Source organism: Prionailurus bengalensis, chromosome C1, assembly GCF_016509475.1.
Source record: "Prionailurus bengalensis isolate Pbe53 chromosome C1, Fcat_Pben_1.1_paternal_pri, whole genome shotgun sequence".
NCBI classification, from domain to species: domain Eukaryota; kingdom Metazoa; phylum Chordata; class Mammalia; order Carnivora; family Felidae; genus Prionailurus; species Prionailurus bengalensis.
The window spans coordinates 28049454-28073877 of NC_057345.1; the positions used below are offsets into that span (position 1 = coordinate 28049454).

The 24424-nt window shown below is 54.0% G+C and overlaps 2 protein-coding genes across 3 annotated transcripts; both read right to left on the reverse strand.

The window, feature by feature from the left end:
- Positions 1-1753: 1753 nt before the first annotated feature.
- On the reverse strand, positions 1754-8650 carry MRPS15 (mitochondrial ribosomal protein S15). Its single transcript, XM_043574512.1, has 8 exons — positions 8387-8650; positions 8065-8109; positions 6878-6953; positions 5927-5975; positions 5366-5450; positions 4103-4161; positions 2160-2351; positions 1754-1910 (listed from the first exon to the last, which is right to left on the reverse strand). Exons 1-8 carry the CDS (start codon positions 8520-8522, stop codon positions 1773-1775), a joined length of 780 nt encoding a protein of 259 aa, XP_043430447.1. The 5' UTR covers positions 8523-8650; the 3' UTR covers positions 1754-1772.
- Positions 8651-10466: 1816 nt separating this feature from the next.
- On the reverse strand, positions 10467-24160 carry CSF3R (colony stimulating factor 3 receptor). Of its 2 annotated transcripts, none has more exons than XM_043574514.1 (17): positions 24036-24160; positions 22924-22978; positions 20900-20983; positions 18488-18784; positions 17440-17563; positions 17103-17290; positions 16093-16262; positions 15825-15978; positions 15653-15732; positions 15019-15226; positions 13856-14044; positions 13373-13474; positions 12600-12746; positions 12345-12485; positions 12015-12108; positions 11693-11771; positions 10467-11275 (listed from the first exon to the last, which is right to left on the reverse strand). In XM_043574514.1, exons 3-17 carry the CDS (start codon positions 20961-20963, stop codon positions 10796-10798), a joined length of 2517 nt encoding a protein of 838 aa, XP_043430449.1. In that variant the 5' UTR covers positions 20964-20983; positions 22924-22978; positions 24036-24160; the 3' UTR covers positions 10467-10795. The 2 variants fall into 2 exon arrangements, with proteins under 2 accessions (XP_043430449.1, XP_043430448.1); XM_043574513.1 differs by having other exon boundaries at positions 11693-11774.
- Positions 24161-24424: the final 264 nt, after the last annotated feature.

A 24424-nucleotide genomic window follows, 5' to 3' on the forward strand; every position in this document is an offset into this window, starting at 1 on the left:
GGTCCCCTTATATGATGGCACCTGGCCCTCCAGCAAGTATCTCCATGTAGCTGTGTCCACTCCAAGTCCTGCCCCATAAACGCCTTCCCCGCTGTTCCTGGAGGTGTTATCTGAAGAGCTCGTCTGCTGTTCTGGGCCTCTCATCCCACTTCTGATTCTGCAGGACCCCAGCCTCTCTGTTCTACCCTCACTTTACCACCCCTCAGCTGCTCCGGAGTCAGGCTATGCCCTCAGAGATCATCCTTCCCATCCTGACATGGCCCTTTGTTTTTCATTTACACTCCCTCCTTGGGCAATTTCACCCACACCCATGGTTTCACTCACCATCTAAACATAACCTGTGAACTTGTGTCTAGCTTAGGCCTCGCTGCAGTCCTGGATCTAAGTTTCCAACTTCTCCTTGGACGTCACTTTAACACAACTTTCCCCTGTTCTTTCCTCCATGGCTTCCCGTCTCAGAATGAATTCCAGAATCTTTTCCCCGCTGTCGTGGACTGAATGTGTACCTCCCCCAATTCACATATTGAAGCTCTAACACCTAACATGATGGTATTTGGAGGGACCTTTAGGAAGTAATGAGTTAGATGAGGTCGCGAGGGTAGAGTCTTCACGATGAGATTAGTGCTCTTATAAGAGGAAGAGATCTTTCCCCCCTCGCAAGTGAGGACATAGTCTGAAAGCGGCCATCTGCAAGTCAGGAAGATTCCTCAGCAGAAACCAAATTGGCCAGCACCTAGTTCTTGGATTTCCTAGCCTCCAGAACTTTGAGAAAATAAGTTTCCATTGTTTAAGCCAGTTTATGGTTTTTAATGGCAGCCTGAGCAGACTAACACACCCAGAAAGGTCTAGATTATCTGGTGTCTGCTTTTCCCTCTGACCTCATCTCTTCATTCACTCTGTTTTAGACCCAGTCTCCCTTGCTTCTGCAAACCTGCCAAGCACGCTCAGATGTCAAGGCCTTGACACTTCACTTGGTATGAATGGGTGAACTTTGCAGGAAAAGGGGTACTCATAACTCCCCAGAACTTACAAGGAATGTTTTGCGTATGTGCAGTTTCTCATGGATAGGACTTGTAGCTTTTATCAGATTCTTAACCTGAACACCAGCAGCTCTGCCCCCCAAACAATGAAGTGCTCTGATTGCTCCCCCTCTGATCCCCCCCCTGCACTGCTGCTGCTTAACCATCTAAACAGACCTGGTGCTGTCTTCACTCCTTTGGTTTTAAACCATGACCGTCTCCCCACTCCCCAGAGGGCGGCCAGCATATCAAGCCTCTCACACCCCGGCTTCAACTTCCCTGTCAAGCTCTATTTCCTGTTCCCAGTGTTCTCTGGACACAGCTTGCACCTGCTGACTTCTTTGCCTTTGTACTTGCAATTCCTTCGGTCCAGGACACCTTCCCACCCCATTTCTGTCTGGTGAGCTTCCACTTCAACTTCCAGGGCCCTGTCCAGAAGGCAGCTCTTACAGCCGGCTTTCTCACTCGGCCACCAGCCAGCCAGCCAGCCGGCCACACTTCCTCTGTACTGCTGTGTGCTCAGTCTCCCCTCTGCAGGAAGGAGGTGGACAACAGGGCGCTGTTTATGTGAGTGTGTGTGAGGGGTGTTGTGAGAACGTGTCCTCAGGTGTGTGAGGGCAGAGGCTCTGCCTCCTAAAACCCTGGGATCCCAGAGCTGAACGAACAAACAAATTCCTCCTCCTTGTCCTCAGCGCACAGAGCCCCACCTTCTCTATTATCCTTTAAGGCAGAAAGACAGAACTCTAATACAATTTATTGGTTTTCTTTGATTGCCTCTGGTCTGGCTCTGGAAGGGCTCTCCAGGTTCTTCTGGCCTTGTTTCCGGGCTGCCGCTGCTGCAGCTTTTAAGGCCCTCTTTTGCTTCTTCAGCTTCTGTACCTCCTGGAAAACCTGGGGATGAAAGAGAGCAGGAAGAGACTGTAACCCTATGCAAAACCTCAGACTTGGAGCAGCTGGGGTGAGAACGGACTCCCCCGGATGGTCACATCAGCCTTTCTCCACGGGGCTGACAGCCTGGGAGCCTCCTCAAGGCTTTGGGGCCAGTTCCATGCCTCGGTCAGAAACAGACTACCCTCCCTTCTGATCTCTCCACCACAGTCCCAGAGTGCGGCCAACGAAAGCAGCAATTCCGACTCGTACCCGAATGCACAGCGCCTTCTTGGTCGCCCAGCGATGGTGGGCTTTCCGGTGGTATGGAGGAGGGAAGGTGTACTCAATCCCCAGCTCCTTGCAGATCTTCTCAAAGACACTATAGTTGGTCTTACGGAGGTTTTTGAGCATCTTGTTCCTCTGGTCAATGCTCATCAGCAGATAGCGCTTATGGGTTTTGTCCTGCGAGAGAGTTGGTATATTACTTTTAGTGTCCTATTTAAGTGTGAGCCACTATACAGTAACAAGGGATGGTCATTTCATCATCTCATTGAAACCTCCCAACAATCTTATGCAAATGTCAGTGCAACTCTCAGGTAGGTACTGCCATTGTTATTCCCATTTTACAGACGGGGAAATCAAGGCTCAAAGATGTCACCTGATTCATAGGAGGTCCTAGAACTGTGCCAGGCAAGGACCTTGTGTGAGGTCAGGTCTGGAATCCACATCTATGGGTCTTACTCCAAATCTCATGCTCTTTCCCCTATGCCACCTACTCAGCCTCCCCACAGCTCAGCAAAGTGTCAGCTGGGCTGGAGAGGAGGGAAGGTCTGTGCTCCTCTGTGAGGGCTGCTGTTCACACTCCAAATGAGCAAAACCCTTCTCGCCAAGAAGCAAGATCAACCTGCTCCAGGGAACCCTGAGGTGCCGCCCATGCAGAGCCGGACCACTCTGTATTTATTAAAAATATGGGCAGCTGCCTAAATTACAGTAGCTCTGTGCCCACTGTATGGCATCATGGTTAAGGATATGGGCCCTGGAGGGGCACCTGGGTGGCTCAGTTAGTTAAACATCCAACTCTTGAATCTCGGCTCAGGTCACAATCTCAGTTCATGAGATTGACCCCCCCCCCAACCCCGTGGCAGCGTGGAGTTGCTTGGGATTCTCTCCCCACCCCCCACCCCCCCGCCCTCTCCCGCTCGTGTTCTCTGTCTCAAAAAACACAAATTAGGGGCGCCTGGGTGGCGCAGTCGGTTAAGCGTCCGACTTCAGCCAGGTCACGATCTCGCGGTCCGTGAGTTCGAGCCCCGCGTCAGGCTCTGGGCTGATGGCTCGGAGCCTGGAGCCTGTTTCCGATTCTGTGTCTCCCTCTCTCTCTGTCCCTCCCCCATTCATGCTCTCTCTCTGTCCCAAAAATAAATAAAAAAAAAAAAAAGTTAAAAAAAAAAAAACCACAAATTAAAAAATCAACTTAAAAAAAAAACAAAAAAACCCAACTACGAGATAATAAACTTGTGTTCTTTGCAAAACAAACAAACAAAAGAAGAATATGGGCCCCAGAGCAAGACCGCCTAGTTTCAAGTCCTAGCACATCATTTCTCAGTGGTGTGCTTTGAGGAATAACTTAATCACCCCATGCCCAGATTACGCCTTTGTAAAATGGGATAGAAAGATGGTTCTAAGGGTTAAATGAACTGATGCACGTGAGGTGCTCTGCACAAGGCCCAATACTTCCTATGACCATGCTGGTGCTTTATTATTTCACCTAGTCCTTGCAATCCCATCAGCAGGTACTACTACGCTCCCCACTTTACAGACAGGAGAACTGAGGCTTGGGCATGTAAAGTAACTTCCCCAAAGTCACACATCTGGTTAGCGGAAATGGCAAAGCTGAGATTTGAACCGAGTGCCAACCTGACTCCCTTCCTGCATTCTAGAAATCCTGAGCACCCACTGTGTGCCAGACGCTGCGGTCATGCCCTGAAGTCTGCATTCTTGACCATTGGTGACACTCAGCACAGCACCGTAAGGCTCCCATTTTTCCACTGGCGGCAGGAGGGGAATGTTTTTTCCACCGCAGCTGAGGGCCGGGCACCCTGGCGTTGTGGCCATCTGGCTTCTCAAGTTGCTTCTCTGGACCCAGAGCCCTTCACCTCTCAGACTCCTCTCCCCCGGCTGCTGGCGTTTAGCTGGGAGCGATGCCCAAGGTTTACCTTTCGGTGTTTCTGCCTGTGTTCTTCATAATTGCGGATCTTGACGGTCAAAGCAACAACTGAAACCACAAACCACAGAGGATGAGAGCTGGCACAGAGGAAGGAAGGGCCCGGGCCGGGGTTATGTTTTAAGACCTCAAGGAATAACAATCACCAGTGCTCTTGTGTAGCTCTCTACAACTCCCAGAGCACTCTGAATTTCAAGATCTCAAAAGACTTTGGACTCTCTTTCCTTCAGAAAGCAAAGTCTAAGGAAGGCAAGTTCCTTAATCTTATGAACGTATCATCCCCAAACCATAGCACATAGCATTCTTAATGGTAAAACTTTAGAGCGTTCCTGTTGAATTCAGGAATCAGTCTACCGTCCATGCTATCATTGTTAATCATTCAATGCTGCACTGGTGGTCCTACCCAATGTAGTAAGACTAGATTCCCAAACCATCAAGGGTCTACTCCTTGCCTCTGCCCTTCCAGTGGCTACCTTTCTGTTTTTTGACTAGTGAGTTTTCAAATTCTTTTAATGTTTATTTATTTTTTGAGAGAGAGAGACAGAGTGCGAGCAGGGGAGGGGCAGAGAAAGAGAGAGGGAGACACAGAATCCGAAGCAGGCTTCAGGCTCTGAGCTGTCAGCACAGAGCCTGACGCGGGGATCGAACCCACAAACTGTGAGATCATGATCTGAGCCGAAGTCGGACGCTTAACCGACTGAGCCACACAGGCACCCCTCACTAGTGAGTTTTCAGAATTACCAGCTCTCACTCATCTCCTAAACTCTTGCAATATCCTTCCTTAGGTAGCCTCATATTTGATCCCTGCCTTTATTGCAAAGACGGGGGCAAAGGCAGAAGCGGAAGGTGGCCCCAAGGAGATGCTGTCAGTACAGCAGGCCCTTCCTGGACACACAATAAGTTCTGGCAGCACTGTGGAGTGAGGTGGAATCTTGGCCCTGACCACTTGCCCCTTTACACCACCTTAGCTGCAGAGTAGAGGGAGACACAGAGACAAGCTTTGGTTCCTGAGGAAACTCTCCCGAGCTCACACAGAGGTATGAGGTGGGACCTGGGCGCTGACTCTAGCATCACAGAGTCCAATTTTCATCACTCTGGGTCCTTCTTGTCTCTCCCTTTATCAAGTCACATCTAATACCTAGTGTACTTGTAGACAAGAGCCCTAGGTAGACAAGAGCTGGTAGACAAGTACCAGCTAGCAGACCCCCCTCCCCTTCCCGCCGCTCTCCCACTCCCCAAGGCTCCCCTGACCAACTTCGAGCCTCCAGGGAGCTGGTGTCCTCAGGGTTTGCCACAATCTTCTTCATCAACTGCTCTTGCTTGACTTTTAGCTTCTCCTTCTGTTGAGGATAGAGACAGAGAATCTGTGTGGTCTGCCAGCCCCTAAGAGCTAGCCTTCATACCACACAGGCCCTGGCTACAGTCATAGAACCTAGGCCATGAAGTTCAGCACCTGGCTTCACTCTGTTCATCAGGGCAAGGCCTTTGGTCAGCACGTAGCTATTCACATCTAGGTGAGTCCGAGGCCAATGGCAGGTGAAATGGCTTGTTGGATGAATGTCTCCAAACCTTGCTCATTCATTCAGGCATTAGATTATTACTGCGTACCTACTGTTTGCCGGGTGCTAGGGATACAGTGAGAGAACAAGACCGTCCCTGCCCTCGAGATGCTCAGTCTGGGGGATGGACGAGTGGTCACAGAATGACACTGGGATAAATACTGTGACTTGAGAAGCCTGGGGTGGTGTTACCACGGTAGGAGGAAGTCCCAAAGGAGAGGACTAGGAGAGGCCGGGGTTTTGCACAGGTCACTTACCTGGTTGGCCATTTCCAAAGACAAGAGTCTTCTTACAACATCGTCAAACCTGTGCGGAAACCAGAGCAATGAGAGACAGGTGTGGGGGGACGGGGAGGAAGGGGAAACGATGCTGTTTCCATTTTAGTTTGAAAAGCAATCACGGTTAAAAAAAATTTTTTTTTTTAATATTTTATTTTTAAGTAATCTCTACATCCAATGTAGATCTCTACGAGATCAAGAGTCTCATGCTCCACCAACTGAGCCAGCCGGGCGCCCCTGAAAATTTCTTTTATAACAAAAGAGTCTCTGTGGAAGCAGGGAGCCATTTCTCGGGGATTAACAGTCAGCATGAATCTGATGTGCTGTGCTGAGAACATGGAATGATGTGATAACTACACAAAATTGGGGCTGTCCGTGTGAGTGTTCCAGGCCCATCACAGGGAGGGCAAAGGGAAGATTTTCATTTCAGCAAAAGGTATGGTTCAATCTGTCTTGAGACATTTCAATTCTATAATCGTTTTCTTCTCATGTCACACAGGACAGCTCCTAGGGCATAGGGCAGGGACTGAGCAGAAGGATCCCGGCTTTGGTGTCTTTCAGCTCCGTCCCTTAGGAGCTGTATGACATAGGACAACTTGGTAATGTATAAAAGGGGGACACTGTTTCTTCCCTCAGAGGGCTTTTTTGAGGATCCAGAGATGAGAGATTTCACAAAGACCCATGAGGTATGTTGCTTCCTTGCTAACTAAACCAGAGTACAAAAAAAGGCAAAAAATTGAGCTCCATGAATGCCATTCTGCCCTGCCACTCACCCTCACCAAGCCTGGGCTTCAAGAGTCCTCTGCCTGATTCTATAACCAAGCTTCAGATACAGTGGGCCAGGCCGGACCAGTCACTGTCTTCCCTTCCTCCTCCTCCTCACTCCTCTTAGGGCACCCTACCTCATCAAAGAGATTTCTTTTTGCTTACTTCTCAATTCCGGGAATGTTCTGGTAGTCTTTGAGCAGCGTGGAAGGGGGCGGGTCATCTTCTTGGCTGCGCTGGACTGTCAAGTGTAGGGATGGAAAACACCAAGAGTCAATTCTCACTGCCCACCCCCTCAGTTCTGGCTTTTGTCACCAACTCCGTGAGGCACCCAGGGTCTCAAGCAAAACACTGGATATCTCTGGGCTCAGCTTCTCCTCTGCAAACGCCCGCCGCAGGCAACTGTCTTGATATTTCACGCTGGGAGTAGATTGCCTTTCCTAAGATCCCATACTGTGCCTCCACCTCTTACATCTCTGACTCTACAGTTATCGAATCCCCTACCAGGATGGGGCCTTTTGTGGACGGACTGAGTTTGACTCCTTTTGAATCCCCGGTCTGGTCCATGGCCTCATGTAGAACAGGTACTTGATAAACGCTTGCTGGCTGACTGCATGAATGAAATAAGGGGATTGAGGAGGGACCCCTAGCTTTAGGACACCTAAAATGTAAGCACAAATCGGAAACCCTCCACCTCAGGCCTCGGTGTGTGTCCTATTCCCTCGGGGATGAGGGAGAGGTACAAGGAAGATAACTTGTCCTCTCCAGTCAGACCCTGCTCTGCCGCTGTGTACATAATATTAGTAGCAATAAATGCTAATATAGACTGCATTTATTGCGCTCAGTGCTAAGAATACTTTTCATGTGTTATCACTGAATCCTAACAACAATCCTCTCGAATAGATAACTTCTACAATCATTTTAGAATGTGACTGGAGGAAGTAACTTGCCCAATATCATGTGCCCAGGAAGAGAGATCTCTTTAGTAAGAGAGATGCAGACTGCCTTGGAACGGGAAACCAAGCCCTCCACCACGGAAGGGTAGACACAAAGTGTCTACCTAGACTCTAGGTAGGCCTGGGTACGCCCAGCACGCCCTCCCCCTGTTAGCCACTCTCACTCAAACCCAGTCCGAAAACTCCCGCTCCGGCTCGCCACCCCCACCCCCCACCCGGTCCCGGCCAGGTTTCAGGTTACAGCCTTTTGACAAGGCGGACGTGGGGGTTTTCTGCTCAGGACCTCTGGCCCACCCCCATCGAGTGGTTCTAAGGAGCCACCTCTGTCCCCTTGGCCACCCGGCGTCCCTCCAGACGTCCCTCTCTCCGCGGAAATCCCACCCTAAGAGCTCCTACCTGGTTTCTGGATGGCATATCCGCGAACGGCCGGAAGGATAACACCTGCGCAGAAGAGAGAGGGCCGAGGCCCATCTCCTTAAACAGTCCAGCCTCGACTCCTTTCTGTGGCCCCTGCATTTACCCTTCCTGCAAGGTCTTGGCGCTTCCGCGCCTAGCAGCCGCCCCATTTCTTCCTCACCCCGCGGCCCCACGCCTCTCCCACCTCGTCTTACTTCTTCCCCACCCAATGGCCTTTCTTCCCCATCCTCGTCCCGCGTGTCCCCCATCTCCGCCCAACCCCACCTCCCTGCTCGAGTTGCTTAGGTTCTCAGCTCCTCACCTCCAGGAGGGGAGGGAAGGCCCCACTGGCGGAAGGGAGGCCTGGCGCACGCTCCGCCCGGCAGCCCGCGGACTGGAGCCTGGGCCACTGCCTGGGTCGGAAGCGACCTCAGCGCCCTCCACGCTGTTCTCAGCATGCCGACTTGTGACCCTGCGGGGCCGGCGCCACCGCCGCCGCCGTCCCTTTTGCGGCACGGACCGCGTTACAAGGGCGCCGCCATGCTGGCTCAGGCTCGACCAATGGAGTGCAGTTGCGAGACCGGAGCAGATGAAGACCGAGAGAATGGATGGGAAAGGCAAGACCCGGGGTGCGGCGCGATTGGGTCCAGGGGAGAGGTCCGGTTAGCAGCCGTGCGGGGCTGGGGGCTGGGTGATTGCGGGCCTGGTCAGTGGTGTCCGGTGCTGTATAAATTCTAAGATGCCATTTTCCCCCTTGGGCATCCCGCCCTTAATCCCACTCTATGTACTTGGCCTTGGGCCCCGGTCATTTTGGAGTCTCCCGTGGGGCCTGCCGTAGTCTTCTCCCCCAACCTGGTGTTTCCACCTCCTCTCCTCCTGTATTCCACGACGAGGCCCCCTAAGAACTACTGGGTTCCAGCCTCCTCTCGGGCAGCCTGGTAAGCCTCGTGATGAAGGTCGTTGATTTTGGAATGGGACAGTCCTGGGCTGAAATCATAGCTCAGTTTACTCATCAGTATTTATTCACTGTATGATCCTGTGGGCAAGTCACTCCACCTTTCTGGGCCACGGTGTACTCATTCATCACATGGGAATGGTAATAACAGTATCATTTTTTTGCATTGTTGGAGGATTACCTGAGGCAGTTGTGTGCCGCTATATAGTAGGCATTTGATAAATATTTGCTGTGTTAATATTGGTGAAATGAGGGGTGTAAGGACAACTACAAATTAAAAGTAGGGAAAATAAATTTTGATGACACAAAAATAAAATTTTAATCCTCCCTGGTGCAAAGAGGGAGAAAGCTCTTCTCCCCTTCACTCTGCTTAAAGCATTTACTTTTGAAAACTTGTAATTGCGAATTCTTTCTCTGCCCTTTTGAGGCACTCGTAAATCTTTTTAAAAGCTAAATAAGCCTCTTGCCAGTTTTACAACATGTTTTTCTCAAGGATCTGGGAGCCATCTCTTGAAATGTAATCATTAAGGGAGGCAGTGGCCCTGTCTCCCAGTTTCTGCCTGCCTCTGAGGTGCAAACCTGACTCTTCTCATAAAGATATGAGAAACTTGGTTTTCTTTTGGGTAAAGACAATTAGTAAACTTGCGTGACTACCCCATTTACCAGGAGAATTTAGGATGAACTCTGTGTGACAAAGACAGATGGTGTCATTGAGGACAAGTTACTGTTTATCTTAAGAAAATGTATGCAGTAATCTGTATCCACCTGGCTATATATAAGGGTAAGACTTCTGTCTTTTCAAGCTCTTTAGGGGATTGCTGGTGATGCACATGTGTTTCACATTCTGGTTTAATGTTCGTTCAATAATAAAACAGATTTCTTTTTCTTCTACCCTTGTGGAGAGGTTTTCTAGGTTGGCAGGATATATATATATATATATATATATATTTAATATTTTATATTAAATAAAAATATATATTTAATATTTAATATATATATTTAATATTTTATTTTTAAGTAATCTCTACACCCAACATGGGGCTGGAACTCACAACTCTGAGATCAAGAGTCACACATTCCACTGACTGACCCAGCCAGGCAGCCCAGGAGATTTTGTTTTTAATTATATTTTTCCAACAGGGATTGGTCTTTTCTGAAGTGTATTCCCCATATCCCATAGCATTTTGTGACCCCTCACCCCCACCCTCACAAGATAACTCTGGCCACTGTGCCCTAATGGCCAGTTTTCAAGTCTCCACCACTAGCATGGGAGCCCTTTGAGGGTAGACTGAGCCAAATCATTTTTGAATCCCTGCTGCCAGCACAGGACCTAAATGCTACATGTGGGCTGGTGGAATTAATGAGCGAAGGAAAGAATACACAAACGAACAGTTCTGATAAGTACCCCCATCACTGCTAGGGCCCTGAAAAGAAAAAGAACAGAGACTCATGCACACTCAAGAGTTTCTCGAAACCAAAACAAACCAAACCTTGAACCGGTTTAAGAGACTAAAATTACAGGAATTAAACACAGAAGGCTAGTGGGCAGGGTTGGATGAAGCATTCTCTGGCCACTAAAGTGAGAGGCAGGGTCAGCCCATGGGGCCTGGGAGGTGGAGGAAGGATGCTGGGGACCAGAGATAGGGAGATACTGGTAGTCTTCCTGCCCTTCTGGGACGAGATGATTTTTTCATGATGGGCTTACTGATATTCTCCTCTCCTCTGGATAGCCCAGGCCTTTCAAGAGGCAGGCCTGGGCGGGGGTCTCAGGAAGCGCTAGATGCCCCCCAGCCCCTCCACCCCATGGACCTGGAGCCCTTGGAGGAGGGGGAAGTCAAGCAGTGGCCCAAAGACACAATCATCCTCCTGGTTTGGGACGAGGGGCTCTGGGGTCCCCAGGGGGCTGTTCTGGAACCAGAGGTTCTCATAAAACTTGGGGCTGGGAGTAAGGCCCCCTAGGAGGGGCTGAGTAGAGTCACAGCGGAGGTAGTGCCCTGGACCTGGGCCTGTGGGGCTGCCCAGCACCTGCCCATAAAAGACCTGGTCATTGGTGCTAGACGGGGGCTGGGGCTGGGTGGAAGGTGTTCTTGGGTCCCCCTGGAGCACATAGGCCTGGACCAGGGTGGGGAGGCCACAGGTCCCTGAGCTGTCGTTGGACTCCCAGGGCCCCGGCTTCTTCTCTTCTTCCTCCAGTACTGTGATCTTGGTGATGGGTGGCATGCCGGGGTCCCGAAGGCTGGGCAGCTGGAAGGCCTCCTGGACACAAGGACGTGGGGTGAGGGCAAGATTTATCTCGTAGTCATCCCAGCCACTGTGCCTTCCTGCGGTGGGCCAGTTGTGGGGATATTCCTGCTGCTCTCTGCTGGAGCCCAAAGGGTGACACTTGCAAAGCATCTCATACATTCCTGACGCGTGCTATGGGCTTCAGACTTAGCTCGGTGCATGTCCCCAGTGATTCTGTGTGAGATTCACCTCAATTCACAGTGAGATGGCTGAGGCTTTGAAATGGGTAGAGCTGGGATGCAAACTCGGATCTGCTCTACTCCAGAGGGAGGGCACCTTGCTAGGAAGTGATGGGAAGGCCTGAGGACTCATCCTTGGGGGAGGTTCCTTTCACTTTGAGCCTGGGCCAGCGCCCCCGGCCCCATTTCCCTCTCCCATGGGGGTTCTTACCTCAACCATGATGGTGGGCACCCAGGAGCCCAGGCTGCTGTGGGCTGGGTCTGGGACACTTGGCCAGAGGGGATTCTTCCTGCTGGAGAAGAAGGCAGGTGAAGGCTGGGTCAGGCATGCCCCCTCCCATCTTGCCATCCTTTCTCCCACCCGCTCTAGCAGTTGAAGGCTCCCTAGTACAGAGAGAAGGTGGTGCAGGGCTGGACCCAGGCATGGGCGCTGAGGCCTGGGAAGGCAAGGAGGGACCTGGACCGTCCCGCTCCAGCCTGCAGTTCCCTGTGGGGAGGGGTAGGTAGGTGTTAGGTGTCTTGAGAGGACTCACCTGGGTCTGCAGCAGAACCGGGAAGCCCCACAGAGACAGATGAGCAAGACCAGGAGGCCAAAGAGGCCCAGGAGGATATGCAGCTCAGACTCCTCTGGGGTGAGGGGAAAGCCAGAAGAGATTAGAGTGCATGCAAGTGGGGCTGGGCCTCTTTCCTCAGATTGGGCTCTGAGAGCAGGAATGGGCCTCCTCCCTCAGCCTGGGCTTCATGGGTTGGGCTCAGTCTCCTCCCTCAGACTAGCAGATCCAGGCAGGGCCTCAAAATGAGAGATCCGTTGGGTGATGAACCTTCCCAACAGCCTTGGCTGGCCAGCCCCCTGCTCTCCTTACCTAGGGCCAAAGTCATCAGGGTAAGGCTTGTACTATTGGTGGCCCCGGCCTTGCTGGAAGCCATGAGGCATACGTGGTACAAGCTGGCAGGTTCCAGGCCGTGGAGGACCAAGCCATGGGAGGAGGCATTCAGGGTGGTGACTGGGAGTAGAAGAGAATGGTCAGCCTGGGCCCAGATGCCGAGGCTCCCTCCAAGGCTGCTGGGCGTCCCCTCCCAGGCCTTCTGGGACTGTGAGGTACTGAGCAGAGACTCACAGAAGGACTGGTCCTGAGTGTTGGTCCAGAAGATGGTGTAGTGGGTCAGGGGGCTCTTCCCCAGCTCAGGGGCCTGGGGCTCCCACTCCAGCTGGGCCCAGGTCTTGCCGATGTGCTTTAGATGCAGCTCTGGGGTATGGGAGGGGGCTGCCAGAAGAGAGAGAGGTGCAGGGGCTGACGGGGAGCAGGGAAGAGTGGAGAGCCTAGCTGGACATCTTGTGGCTCCCCAGAGCCCAGAACTGAGCCACACTATGGCGGGGAGTGGGAGAAGAGAGTCCAAGAGGACCCATGCCCAAGCCTCATGTTGCCAGCACCTTTGACTGAATTCCACAGACTGCTGATAAGTGGCTAAGTCAGGATTTGCACTTGGTTCTCTGACTCCAAAGCCTTGCCTCCTAATTTCTGCCAGGCTTGATTTTGTTGGGCTCACTATCTGATTTCTGCCACTCGCTCTCTGACTTTATGGCGGGCCTTCTCTCTAATTTCTGCCACACAGGACGCTTGATTTCTTTCAGGAAAACTGGTTGATTTTTGCCAGACTCGCTTCGTGAATTCTGCCCAACTCACTCCCCAGTTTCTGTCACCCCACCACCTGACTTCTGTCCGGCTGCAGGGGTTTACTGTAAGCCAGGGGTCATCTTAGGGTTGGGAGAGGGTCTCCTGTGGGTCAGAGGTGGGGGAGGAAGGAAATGTTCCCTCATAGTCCTGATTGTGGGGCCCCAGGCAGGCGTCGAGAGGGGAGGATTCTGGGAGGAGCCTGGTGGCTGACGCACCCATCTCTTGGGAGTAGGCATAGATGTGCTGGGAGAGTCCCACGGTGTCCTGGTATAGAGGGGTCACGGTGATCTCGTAGAGCTGAAAGGGCCTGATGTTCTCTGTGGAGAGAAAATGGGGCAGGCCCCCTGGTGAGGGGCTAACCTCTGCAGATGATCAGGAGCTAACCTCAGACCTCCAGTGGGGAATAACCCAGGCCTTGTGCTGCAGGGCTAGCCTCGTCTATCTCTTCTTCAGATCATTTGATGGACGTAAGGGCAGAAAAGGAGGAGAGCTAGGAAGGTGGCAGGGCAGGGCTGTGAAAAGGGAGGATCTGGCTAGACTGGGGGAAGAACTTCCTGATTCTGGGGGTATGAGACGAGACTAAGGAGTCAAGAAAGACTGGGGAGTCTGCTTCTTCTGTAGGGGGGTTCAGCCCGCCCCTTGCTTTCTGCCTGACAAACACTGCCTCCTTGCCTCCCAGGTCCCCAGGCCTGCCTCACCCTGCAGCAGGGTCCCGGAAATGTTCCCGTTGTGTTCCATCTTCCAGGTCATATTGCTGCTGCTGGGGCTGGGGGGACCCAGGCCCCACGCAATCACATAGCCCCGAGGCCGAGGGCTGGGGGGCTCCCAGCCCACCCAGAGGCTGTGGGGATCTCGAGCTGTGGTGTGGAGCCTGGCCAGGGGCGGGCCTGGAGACAGGGTAGGAGGTGAGAGAGCAAAAGCAAGAAGAATGCGGGTCCCAGAGCCAGAAGCCTGGGTTCAAATCCTGGCTTTGTTACTTACAAGCCGGATGGCCTTGAGTAAGTCAACATCAGGACCTCAGTTTGCTCCTCTGTGAGGGTCCTGGCGCAGATCAAATGAGATGATGCCTAGAACGAGCCTGGCACAGTGCCTCGTGCCGAGGAGTGTCTGACAGGGATCAGTGCTAATGCTGTGTAGTTCATGGTCTGTGCGGCTATGGGCCTTGGTATGTGTGAATTTACTGAGTCCGCTAAGCGTCCTAGGAGGGAGGCGCTACCCTGGCCCCAATTTATCAAGGAGAAAACTGAGACAGGTTAAGTAATTTGCCTAAGGTCACGCGGCTCGTAAGTTGGAGTACGAGCTCTTGTTATTGCTGGTGTCGCCTTGTGAGGACCCATGTTCAGGGGAACCTGGGGGTGGTGGTGGCCGATCCACTGAGAATGAGCAATTAACTCAGGGACCGTGTTCCAGCCGGAAAAATGTAGGGCTTTCTTCCTATCTTCTTTGGCAGAATGGACTGTGTGTGTGTGCGTGTGTGCGCGCATGCACGCACGTGCGTACACGCACACGCGAATGCGTGTCTATGAGCGTCTGCACTTGTGAGCATGTGAGTGAATGTGAGCCTGTGTGGTACCACCACCAGCTTAACTTGGTTCTGGCTGATGATAACGAGAGTAGCTAACACATACTGAGCGGGAACGTGGTGCCAGGCACATGTCTTAATGGATGTGACCTTCACGGCAGGGCTTTGAGGTAGGCACTGGATTGTCCCCCTTTGCTAGGTGAGTAAACCGAGGCCAGGGGTCACTTGCCTGGGTCATACTGTTAGCAAGTGACGGGACTAGTTGTGAACCCAGGCAGTCTAGCCTCTGAACGTTACGTGCTCACCCACTACACTCTACTAGCCACCAGCGCCCTTTACCTCTGCTCTCCAGGAAGACCACTGGGGTGGGATGAGAGGTCCCCGCTGTGTTATAGGCCACAAGGACCACCTCCCGGGCTTCCGAGGGCAAGTGGAAGGTGCAGCTTAGCTCCGTGGTGTTGCAGAGGGCTGGGACTGCCCCAGTCTGGCCTGGTGGTCTGACCAGGTACCCTTGGATCTGCCCGCTGTATTTGTCCAAGGGCACTGGCTGCGGTGGACACAGGAAGAAGAAGATAAGGGGTGGGGGCGCACAGCTCATCTTGAGTAGGGAACGGCTTCTAGATGGGGTGGGTGGGTCATAGGAACTGAGCCCCCACAGGCTGGGAGCCAACCTTCCTCCCTCCCTTCCTTCTTCCCTGTTCCCCATGCCAGGTCCTAGGAGGGAGGAAAGGAAGGAGCAGGTTGGCACTTAACCATTCCCTGAGCTGACTCTTTGCCATAGGTGAGTCCTACATTGTAGTCTCTCCAGAAGGGTGCTACCCAGCTTCCTAGGTGCGTGCAAAGTGCATGCAAATCACATACAAATGCATCCAAACCTCCCAGAACTGTTGGAGTCCTGAGCCCCAGCCCACAGGGATCTGTCTGGGTTGGGAGAAGTCTCAGGGGTGGAGGGATGGCCTTCAGAAGGGGTCACCTTCCAGAACAGCTGCACATCCACAGTCCTGGGGTCCAGCTGCCTCTGCCGCCACCATGTGTCCAATCTGACGATGGGGGCTGGGGACGGAGCAGGAAGAGGGGCTCAGGGAGGGCCCTGAAGGCTGGACTTTGTCCTGATGGCTGCTCCTGGCCCCTCCCCACCCACTTACCCTGTTGTGCGGTGGTCAGTATCAGGCTAGGGCTCCAGTCGCTCCACTGGCCAGGCAGGGGCCAGCGGACGCAGCGCATTTGCAGGGCGTAGGCTGTGGACGGGAGGAGCCCACAGAGCTCATACTGGAGGGTCTCAGGGAGCAGGGGGCCCACCTGGTGGGATGGCCGTGGCTCTGAGCCTGGATCCTTGTGCCCTTCAGGCCCAGCTCAGCCACCCTCCCCTCAGCCACCCCCCCTCCAGGCTCTTGAGGTTGCCTTCCACCTCACCAGGGCCCAGCTGGCTTCTCCGAGCTGTGGCTGGTGGCGCAGCTCGCATTTCTGTTCTATGTAGAGGCTCGGCTTCCATAGCTCCCAGCGCAACAGCAGGCAGCCTGGCTGGGGTGGGGCCACCTCAGGGCTGGGGGCCAGGGCCCACAGTGTGGGGGGCTCCAGCTTCACTGTAAGGAGGAGGGGTTGTCAGAAACCTTCCCTGCCCCATCCTATAGGGCTCTGCCTTATTCCTGCTTCTCTCTTTGCCTGTTGTTCCGTTTTCTGCCCTGGGGTCTCCACCCCTGGGGTCTCTGTCAGCCTGCTTCTTTTTTTCTCCGTCTCTCTGTGTCTCTTCATCTCCATGTCATCCTGTTTCTGGAGGTCTGTCTGTATATATGTGTCTGTCTCTCCCTAGGTCTCTGTCTCATCCTTCTGCCCCAGGGCCTTTGCACTCGTCATTCCCTCTGCCTGGAGATCTTACCCTTCAGATATCCAGCAGCCTGCTCCCTCATTTCCTTCAAGGATCTTCTCAAATGTCACCTTCTTAGTGAGGCCACCCCTGACCACCTTACTGAAAGAGCAATTGTCCCCCCCCCCCCCCCCCCGGCTTTCCCCACCTCCCCCTCTGTGTTAACTCCCTCCTCATACTTCTGGTTGCCTGACATTCTATTTTATTTATTTTGCCCACTAGAATGTAACATTCCAAGGGCAGGACTTCTGATATTTCGTTCAGGTCTCCAGCACCTAGAACAACTTCTGCCTAGCGTGCCGTGGGCACTTCAAGAAGCTTGCTGAAAGAACGTGTCTCCCTGCCTCGGTGTTTCTCCCACGTCTGTGTGTCTGTGTCTCCGTCCGTAGCTCTGGCCCCATCTGCATTCCACTTCGTCTCCGTCTCTCTCGTCTGCCTCTATCTCTAGGCCATCCGGGATCTCCTTGTCTGTCACTGGGTCTGGGAGTCCCTCTCTGTGCCTCTGTGGATCTGCCCATTGTGGGGGCCTTTCCCCTCCCCCACACCCGGCGTCACCCACCGACATCCATGGGAACGAGGCACAGCTGTGGCGACTTTCCAGTCCCTAGTGCGTTCTCTGCCTGCACCCAGATGCCCATGTGCCGGTACAACTTCAGGTATTTGCGTGGGATAGAGCAGTGGCTGTCTCCGTCCTTAGGCACACAGTCAAGGATGGAGTCCTCTTGGGTCTGGCAGTTGTCCCGGCTCCTGCCAATAGGCCAGGCTTGGGTGTCTAGCAGAAGAAGAAAGCGAGGCTCCCTTCTCCCTCCCGTGTTTGCCTCTGGCTCCCCCATCCCCACTCCCGCCCATGCCCCACCCCAGGACCCAGAGGAACGGGGCCAGAGACCCCTCCTTACTTGAAGCTCTTGAGGGTGAAGTTGGTGGGCAGGTGGTTGTGGGGTCCTGGCTCCCACTGACAGACGAGGCTGTTAGTTGTGAGGTTCATGAGGCAGGACAGGTTGTGGGGCGCGGCGGGAGGGTCTGCACGAAGGGTGGGGAGATTGAGGGCTTGGAGTAGGGCCACTCGGAAAGCTCTGACTGGAATCAGTTATTTTCGTTTCCTTGCTCGGGGTTGTTCCCTCTGGGGTCACCTTGTCTACTCGCTCGCCTCCTTCGGGGTGACCCTGGAGGGGCATCCCTGGGGCAAGTCAAATTATAGGCATGTACAGGGCAGGCATCACAGAGCCTCCGACCCCTTCAGCTCAGCCCCCTTTGACCGTGACAGTGTAGGTCTGGGTTTTCATCCTGGGTTTGCCATTTATTAGCCATTGTGATCTTCATGTCATTTAGCCGCTCTGTGCCTCAGTTTCTTCATCTGTAAAACGGGGCGATGGTGATATGCCTACCCCCTGGGTAGGGCTGAGTGACTCACTATGTACAAAGCGCTCAGGGCAATGCCTGGCACATGGCAGGTGCTGTGTAAGTGTTTGCTCTACTCCTAGTGACTCTTAACAAGGAAACCTGGTCTTAGTTCTTTCCTCATGCACTGGCTTGGCATCGTCCCCTTGCTTCTCAGTTTGAGCAGAGGGCTGAGACTGAGTTGCAGAGAAACTGAGAGCAGGCCCAGATGGTAAAGTGTGTCCTCCCTGGGCACACCCTCCAGTGGCTGGGTAGTTGGGCTTATGTGGCAGCCATATGGAGTAGTGGTTACTACACTCACTTCAGAGCCACGCCGGCTGATATAAATCTCGGCCACATCCTTATTCGCCTGTGCCCCTCACCAAACGAGCCTCAGTTTCCTCATCTGCAAAATGGGGCTAAAGAGCACTCCTCGCTGGCAGGGAAGGTTATCTGATATCATGCCCATAATGTGCTTACTGAGCAAGTGCTCGGTGAATCCTAGCTCTTATTCGTGTTGACAGGAGGGCACGGAGGCGGAGTGGGTAGACGGCCGCAGGGACTTACGGCCTGCCCACAGCTCAGCCTGGTCCAGGATCTGCACGCTGTTGCCCCAGCGCAGGCAGCAGGAGAGAAGGTCCCGCGGGCGGTTGAGCGGGGGCAGCGTGATGGTGGATTCCTGGCTTCCATCTGCCAGACGCTGCTGCCTCTCTCCGAGCTGAAGCTGTGTTCCCAACTTCCACAGAATCTGTGACTCCGGGCCCAGGTGGCTACAGTTGGGGCTGATGGTGCAGGAGGCTGTGATGGAGTCTCCCAGGCGGACAGTGGAGGTTGGGAGGCTGATGTGCCCGCATTCCTCCAGGCCTGGGGTGGGAGAGAACGAGCCACGAGTCACCCCTGTGCCTGGCAGAGCTGGGCCAAAAAGCTAAGTCTTTGGACTCCTAGACTCAGGGCCCTTACCTTCTTGCCTCCCCGCCGAAGTTATGGGGGCTGGAAAGGGGAGAATGTCTATGGGGACGGTGAGGGGTTCTCAGGGGCAAAAAGAGAGAGAGAGAGAGAGAGAGAGAGAATGATGTGTTGATCAATGCTTATCAACTGACTGTACAAGAAAACCACATCCTGATTTGTAGTATGGGCTGCTTTCCCTGGTGTAAATATGTCCCACCAAGACTGATTTTCCAGCCACCCGTGTGACATCACTGAATGTGAACTTGGGAGGAAACGTGCGCCCTTAGGTCTCGCAAGCCAGCTCCAGCACACCGCAGGACAGAGACAGGTCCCCCCCTGCAGCGCCCTCCCCAAAGGTGGTGAAAGTGGTGGTTGGAATGATGGGCAGCCCGCAGCCCCAGCTCTCCGAATTCAGATCTGATTGTGTTACTGCCTCCGGATCACGGCGCTTCAGCACTGCAGCCGTGCGGTGGGTAAGAGCACGGATGTTGGAACTAGACCGCCTCGGTTCAGAGCTTGGTTCTATTGCCTATTCGTTGTGTGATCCTGGTATGTTACCGAGGCTTTCTGTGCCTCAATTTTCTCATCTGTAAAATGGGGATGAAAAATAGTCCCTACTTTCATGTTGCTGCAAGGATTAGATGTAATGACATGCCAGGCCCCACCAATGTCTCTGCTGCCACGATTGGGATGAAAACCCAGGTCCTTCTCAGGGCCCTCCTGGCCTTGTCCATGCTACGCCTCCCAGTTCTAGCTCAGACCCCCCCCTCTCGTCGGCAGTCACTCTGGCCTTCTTCCTATTCCTTGAAAATGCCACGATCTCTCCAATCTCCAGATCCTTGTACCTGCTGTTCCTTTCTCAGGGGCTCTTTTTTTCCTCTCTCTCACCTGCTTAACATTTAGCATCGTGGGGGAACCAGACCAGGCCCTGATCAACCAGACCAGGCCAAGTGCCCTGAACTTTCCTAAAGCTCTTTTCATCCTTCCTAATTACGGAGCCACGTGGTTAGTTGTTTGTCTGTCTCCCCAGAGATCAGGCCAGAAGTTCCGTGAGGCCAGAGACCTTGGCTGTTTGGCTCACGACTGTATTCCCAGAGCTTAGCACAGAGTAGGCTCTCAGTGAATATTTCTTGTCTAAACAAATAAGGCAGCGCTGCACTTTGCCCCCCCCCCCCCCAAATGCCTCCTCTCCTCTGTCATGTGTTCCTGGGCCTGTTTTGCCGATGAGGAGGCTGAGGCCCTAAGAGGAGAAGGGATTCTCCCAGGATCACGAAGCAAGTTCATGACTTTCAACGTGGGGCTCCCATCACTTCACAGACTCAGAATTTCAGACTGGAAGGGACCTTGCAAAACTGTGTACTCCAGAACTTCGCCAGGCACTGCATCCTTTTCAGCAGGGCTGAGGGTGGCCTGATTTGTATGGCTTGCCAGCGAAGAGTGGGTTTTACATTTTTAAAGGGTGAAAACAGAACAGAAAACAGATAACAGCATGCAGCAGAGACTGTATGTGGCCTCCATAGTCCTATCAAGCAGAGTGCGCTGGCCCCTGCTGCGTAGCCTCCCTGTCAACCCTGGCCTCAGCTTGCATATCCCCAGAGATGGGAAGCTCTCTACCTCTCAAGATAGAGTTTCCATAGTTGGGGAGCTCTGCCTGGGCTTCCCGATTCCAGGATGAATCCTGCCTCCCTGTGGCTCCCACCCTGATCTCTTTGTTGCCCACAAAGCCTGCAGGGGACTCAGAGCTTCCTTCTGACAGCCTGGCAGAGATTTGCAGACAAGGCCTGGGTCACCCAGCCCTTTCCAGGCTGACCAGCCCAGGCCCGCTCACCATTCCTCATGGATGGTGGTTTGCCCGCAGAGGTCTGTGGGTGGGAGCCGGCTACCCCACATCTGTGGCCCAGCCTTGGTTCTCTGGGGACCCCAGGAGCAGTGTGGCAGTGCAGGGAAATGATTCCCACCTCCACCCACTCTGTCTTTCTCGCTGTGACTCCTCTCCCTCCCCACGGCACCCCTATCCCCGGCCACACTCACTTCTGGGGAGCAGCAGGATAATCAGGGCAGCTCTGGTCAGGCTCCAGGTTCCCAGCTCCACCATAGTGCCAACTTGGTGCTCACCTGGAGGCAGAGGGGGATGGTGAAGGTCATGGGCTTCGGAGTAAGAGCTGAGCTTAACCCTTGCTCTGCCACAGTGTGGCTTTGGCCAGGTGACTTGACCTCTCTGAGCCTCAGTTTCTTTGTCTGCAAAATGGAGGTAACAACAGCCTATACTGCAAAGGGCTTTGGGAGGAATACAAGAAATGGTGCAAGACGAGGGCTTCACATAGTGCCTGGCACGTAGGAAATGACTGTGTGAGTGACTGCCACTGTTGTTATTATATTTGCCTTCCAGGAGAGAGCGGGGACAGAAGCGTCAAGGAATAGCATTCTTCTCCCTTCCCTTTTATCTGAGCTGGGCTTGCACACAGGTAGTTTAATAGGAAGGATCCCAGGAACACTGAGGGGGTGGGGAGAATGATCACAGGTAAGGAGGGAAAGCCGACATAAGGGTGTATCACAGACTTGGGGCTCCCTCCTGCTGGGACCATCCGAGGAGCCGTGTAGAACACACGTCAGAACTATCCACCCAAGGGACAATTTATCCCTTGAACAGGAGGGAGGATGGGAACATTCATCTACTGACTTCTATCCCGCATCAGTCAAGGGCTGTTCTTTGGGGTGTTAACTTCCTGGCACGTCCAGGTTGCACACGCGTGAGCACTAGGCATGTTCTCCTGAGTGAGCCGTGCCAGAAAGGTTAGAGGCGCCCCTTGGCGGAAAGTGACAATTGCATGGAGTAGCTGAGGCAAGGGGCTGTCAGGTTACATCTGGGGGAGGCTGGCCTCTGTGGTGATGGTGGGAAAGGGAGGACACGGGGGTCCATGCACCCCCGCTTCTGGGCATAGACCTCTGGAGGTTTTCTGGGGCCAGGTGCCCTGAGGTCCTGGTGACAGTGCCTGCCTGTTGGGAGCCTCCAGTTTCTGTTTCTGGAAGTATGCCAAAGGTATTCTGCCATGGCGGGCTTCTAGCCTAACTTTCCATTCTGCTCCCATTGGGGTCTTGGGGCCTGGCACCTGCTTCTTCAGCACTAATTGGCACCCTCGGTGGCAGGTCAGTGGAAATCACTGTCTAGCCTGCGTGTACATATAGGAACACATGCATGTAGGTGGTGTCCCAGCAGACCCCCTGTGCTCAGAAGGGGGAAAGCTTCTCTCCTTTTTTCTCTTCCTCCCAGGCAGGGGTATGAATAAGAACTTCCCAGACACCCAAGGCAGGGGCCTTACCCCAACCCCTGTGCTATTTGTATACGCTTCGGTATCAGGATGCCAAGGGACTGCTAGCCCGTAAGTCACTTTTTTGCCAATCAGGAAAAAAGCGCCCCTTCCTCTTGGCAGATGCAGGCTCACACTAAGACCTGGCAACTGAAGAATAGACTGGATTTCAGCTTTTACTTACTCCTTAGCTGGGCAGCTTTGTGCAGTGAGAAACCCGCACCACTGTTCAGAGCACCCTGGTCTACTAATCAGTGGTTGGCAGCTTTCTTACTGCATTATACCAGTTTGATTAGCATCAACCCCCCCGTCTCCCCCCCCCCCGCCACTTGTTGGGGAAGATTTAGCCTCCTGGGCCCAGATTTTGGGACACTGGTTTCCATTTCTTTGGGCTTTTGATCATACCCCAGCCCTGCTGCCCTAGCAAGGATCAGCATAAGGCCCAGCCTGTGCCCAGTGAGATACCACTTCATCCCTGTCCTCTGACTCCTGTCCAGAATGGGTAGCCAAACCCCACCCTGAGAGGCCGGGCATCCTCCCCCTGGGTTGCTGCTGAGTGTCGGCATGTCTGACATCAGTCTCTGGTCCCCCACTGCAGCCCTGGATGACCCCTACCCCAGTTGAGAGCGTTGAGAGTGATCTGGGGCCTGTTGGAGCGTGGTCTCACTCTCTGGGGGCCGGTATGTAGACAAGTGGGGAGTCCGGCTCTGAGTTAGACCAGCCTCCAGCCCCGACTCCGCTACTTACCAGCTTTGTGGCCTTGGACAGGTTACTTCACCTTTCTGAACTTCAGCGTCCCCATCTGTGAAAGGGGGAGAACATCAGCACCCCGTTCTCAGGGCTGTAGTGAGGGTGCCCTGAGATGGTCTGTGATAAACGCGCTCAGCGCAGAGCCTGCGTAGAAGAAGCCCTCGGGGACCGTCGGTTGTTTTCACGTGCCATGAAGCGGGGCACTGCATCATGGAATCCAGAACCCTCCTGGCCTCCTCTCCCGCTTATAGGCTGTGTGGTCACAGCCCCCCAGGACCGCCACCTTGCTTTCATCCGTGTCACACGGCATGGCTTCAGAGCCCCATTTCTGGGTTCCCTACTTGTGGCTCCTTGGGACCCCAGTCTCGCCTTCTCTCCAGCCATCTGCCCGGTTCTCCCGCTCCGTTCCAGTCGAACCCGCTGCCTCCCGGAGGCACTGCTATCACCCACGTCTTCCTGCTCTCCTCTCCTTTCCCTGCACTCAGCCTTCTCCCCTGCTCTCCCTTCCCCAGCTCACACCCTCTCTCTCCTGTTTTGTGTTTACTCTCCTACATGGAGATTCTTTCTGGGGGGAAGGAATCTGGGACTGATTCTTTCTGAGAAAGAAAGAGCCCAGGAGATAAGGACGCTGACCCAGAGACCCCAGCACTCAAGGCTGAGAAGCAAGAGGTCCCCAAAATAGTTTAAGATTCAAGAGGAAAATGTAAGAGATGGGGGAAGGCACAGCAAGACTCTGAGTCAGACAGAGAGAGACCCGGAGCCCAGGCCAGGGAGGGGCTGGGGAGGAAGACAGAAACAGGGGAGACAGGGACGGGCTGAGACACAGGGTCCGAGACAGGGACGCGGAGAGGGATGGCGATCGTGTCCTTCCCCGAGCCCAACTTGACGTCCCCAAAGAAATATTCGGCTATTTATGACTTCCCCGATGCACACCCCCTGCCCCCAAAGAGGAGGCAGCCCTGGTCAAAGACGCTCAGTGTCCAGGGCTCCTGGTTCCCAGGGACCAATCCGAAAGGCCTGCATACGGGCATTTGGCAGAGCTCGGGGGAGAGTGGACCTGGGACTCGTCAAGCCGGAGATGCAGCCCTCCTTGGGGATCCCCTACTCACGCTGGAGCCTGCAGCGGGCACCCGCCTGGAGGACCGCCCTGGAGAACCGTCTCTGCTCTCCTTTTGAGGGCAAGTTCCTGAAAACAGCCGCAGGCCGGCTTCTCTCCCCAGCCCTGTCGTTAATGGCTCAGTCTGTGACAGGCCCGGGAGCTGTGGATTGCAACACCTGCCCGGCCTCCTTCTCTCCCTTGTGCTTTCAGTCGCTGAGGCACAGGAAGGAGCCTGGGAGGGAAGCCGGTGGGGTCGGGCAGCCTTCCTGCCTCGGGGGTCTCAAAGGGGCCGGGGAATGTGGCAACGGTGTCCCTCTCCCCTGCCTCCGGATTTCCTGACCTCAAAGCTCTGAGGCTGGCCAGGGCCCAGGCTTCAACCCGCCTGGGTGCCATTCCTTC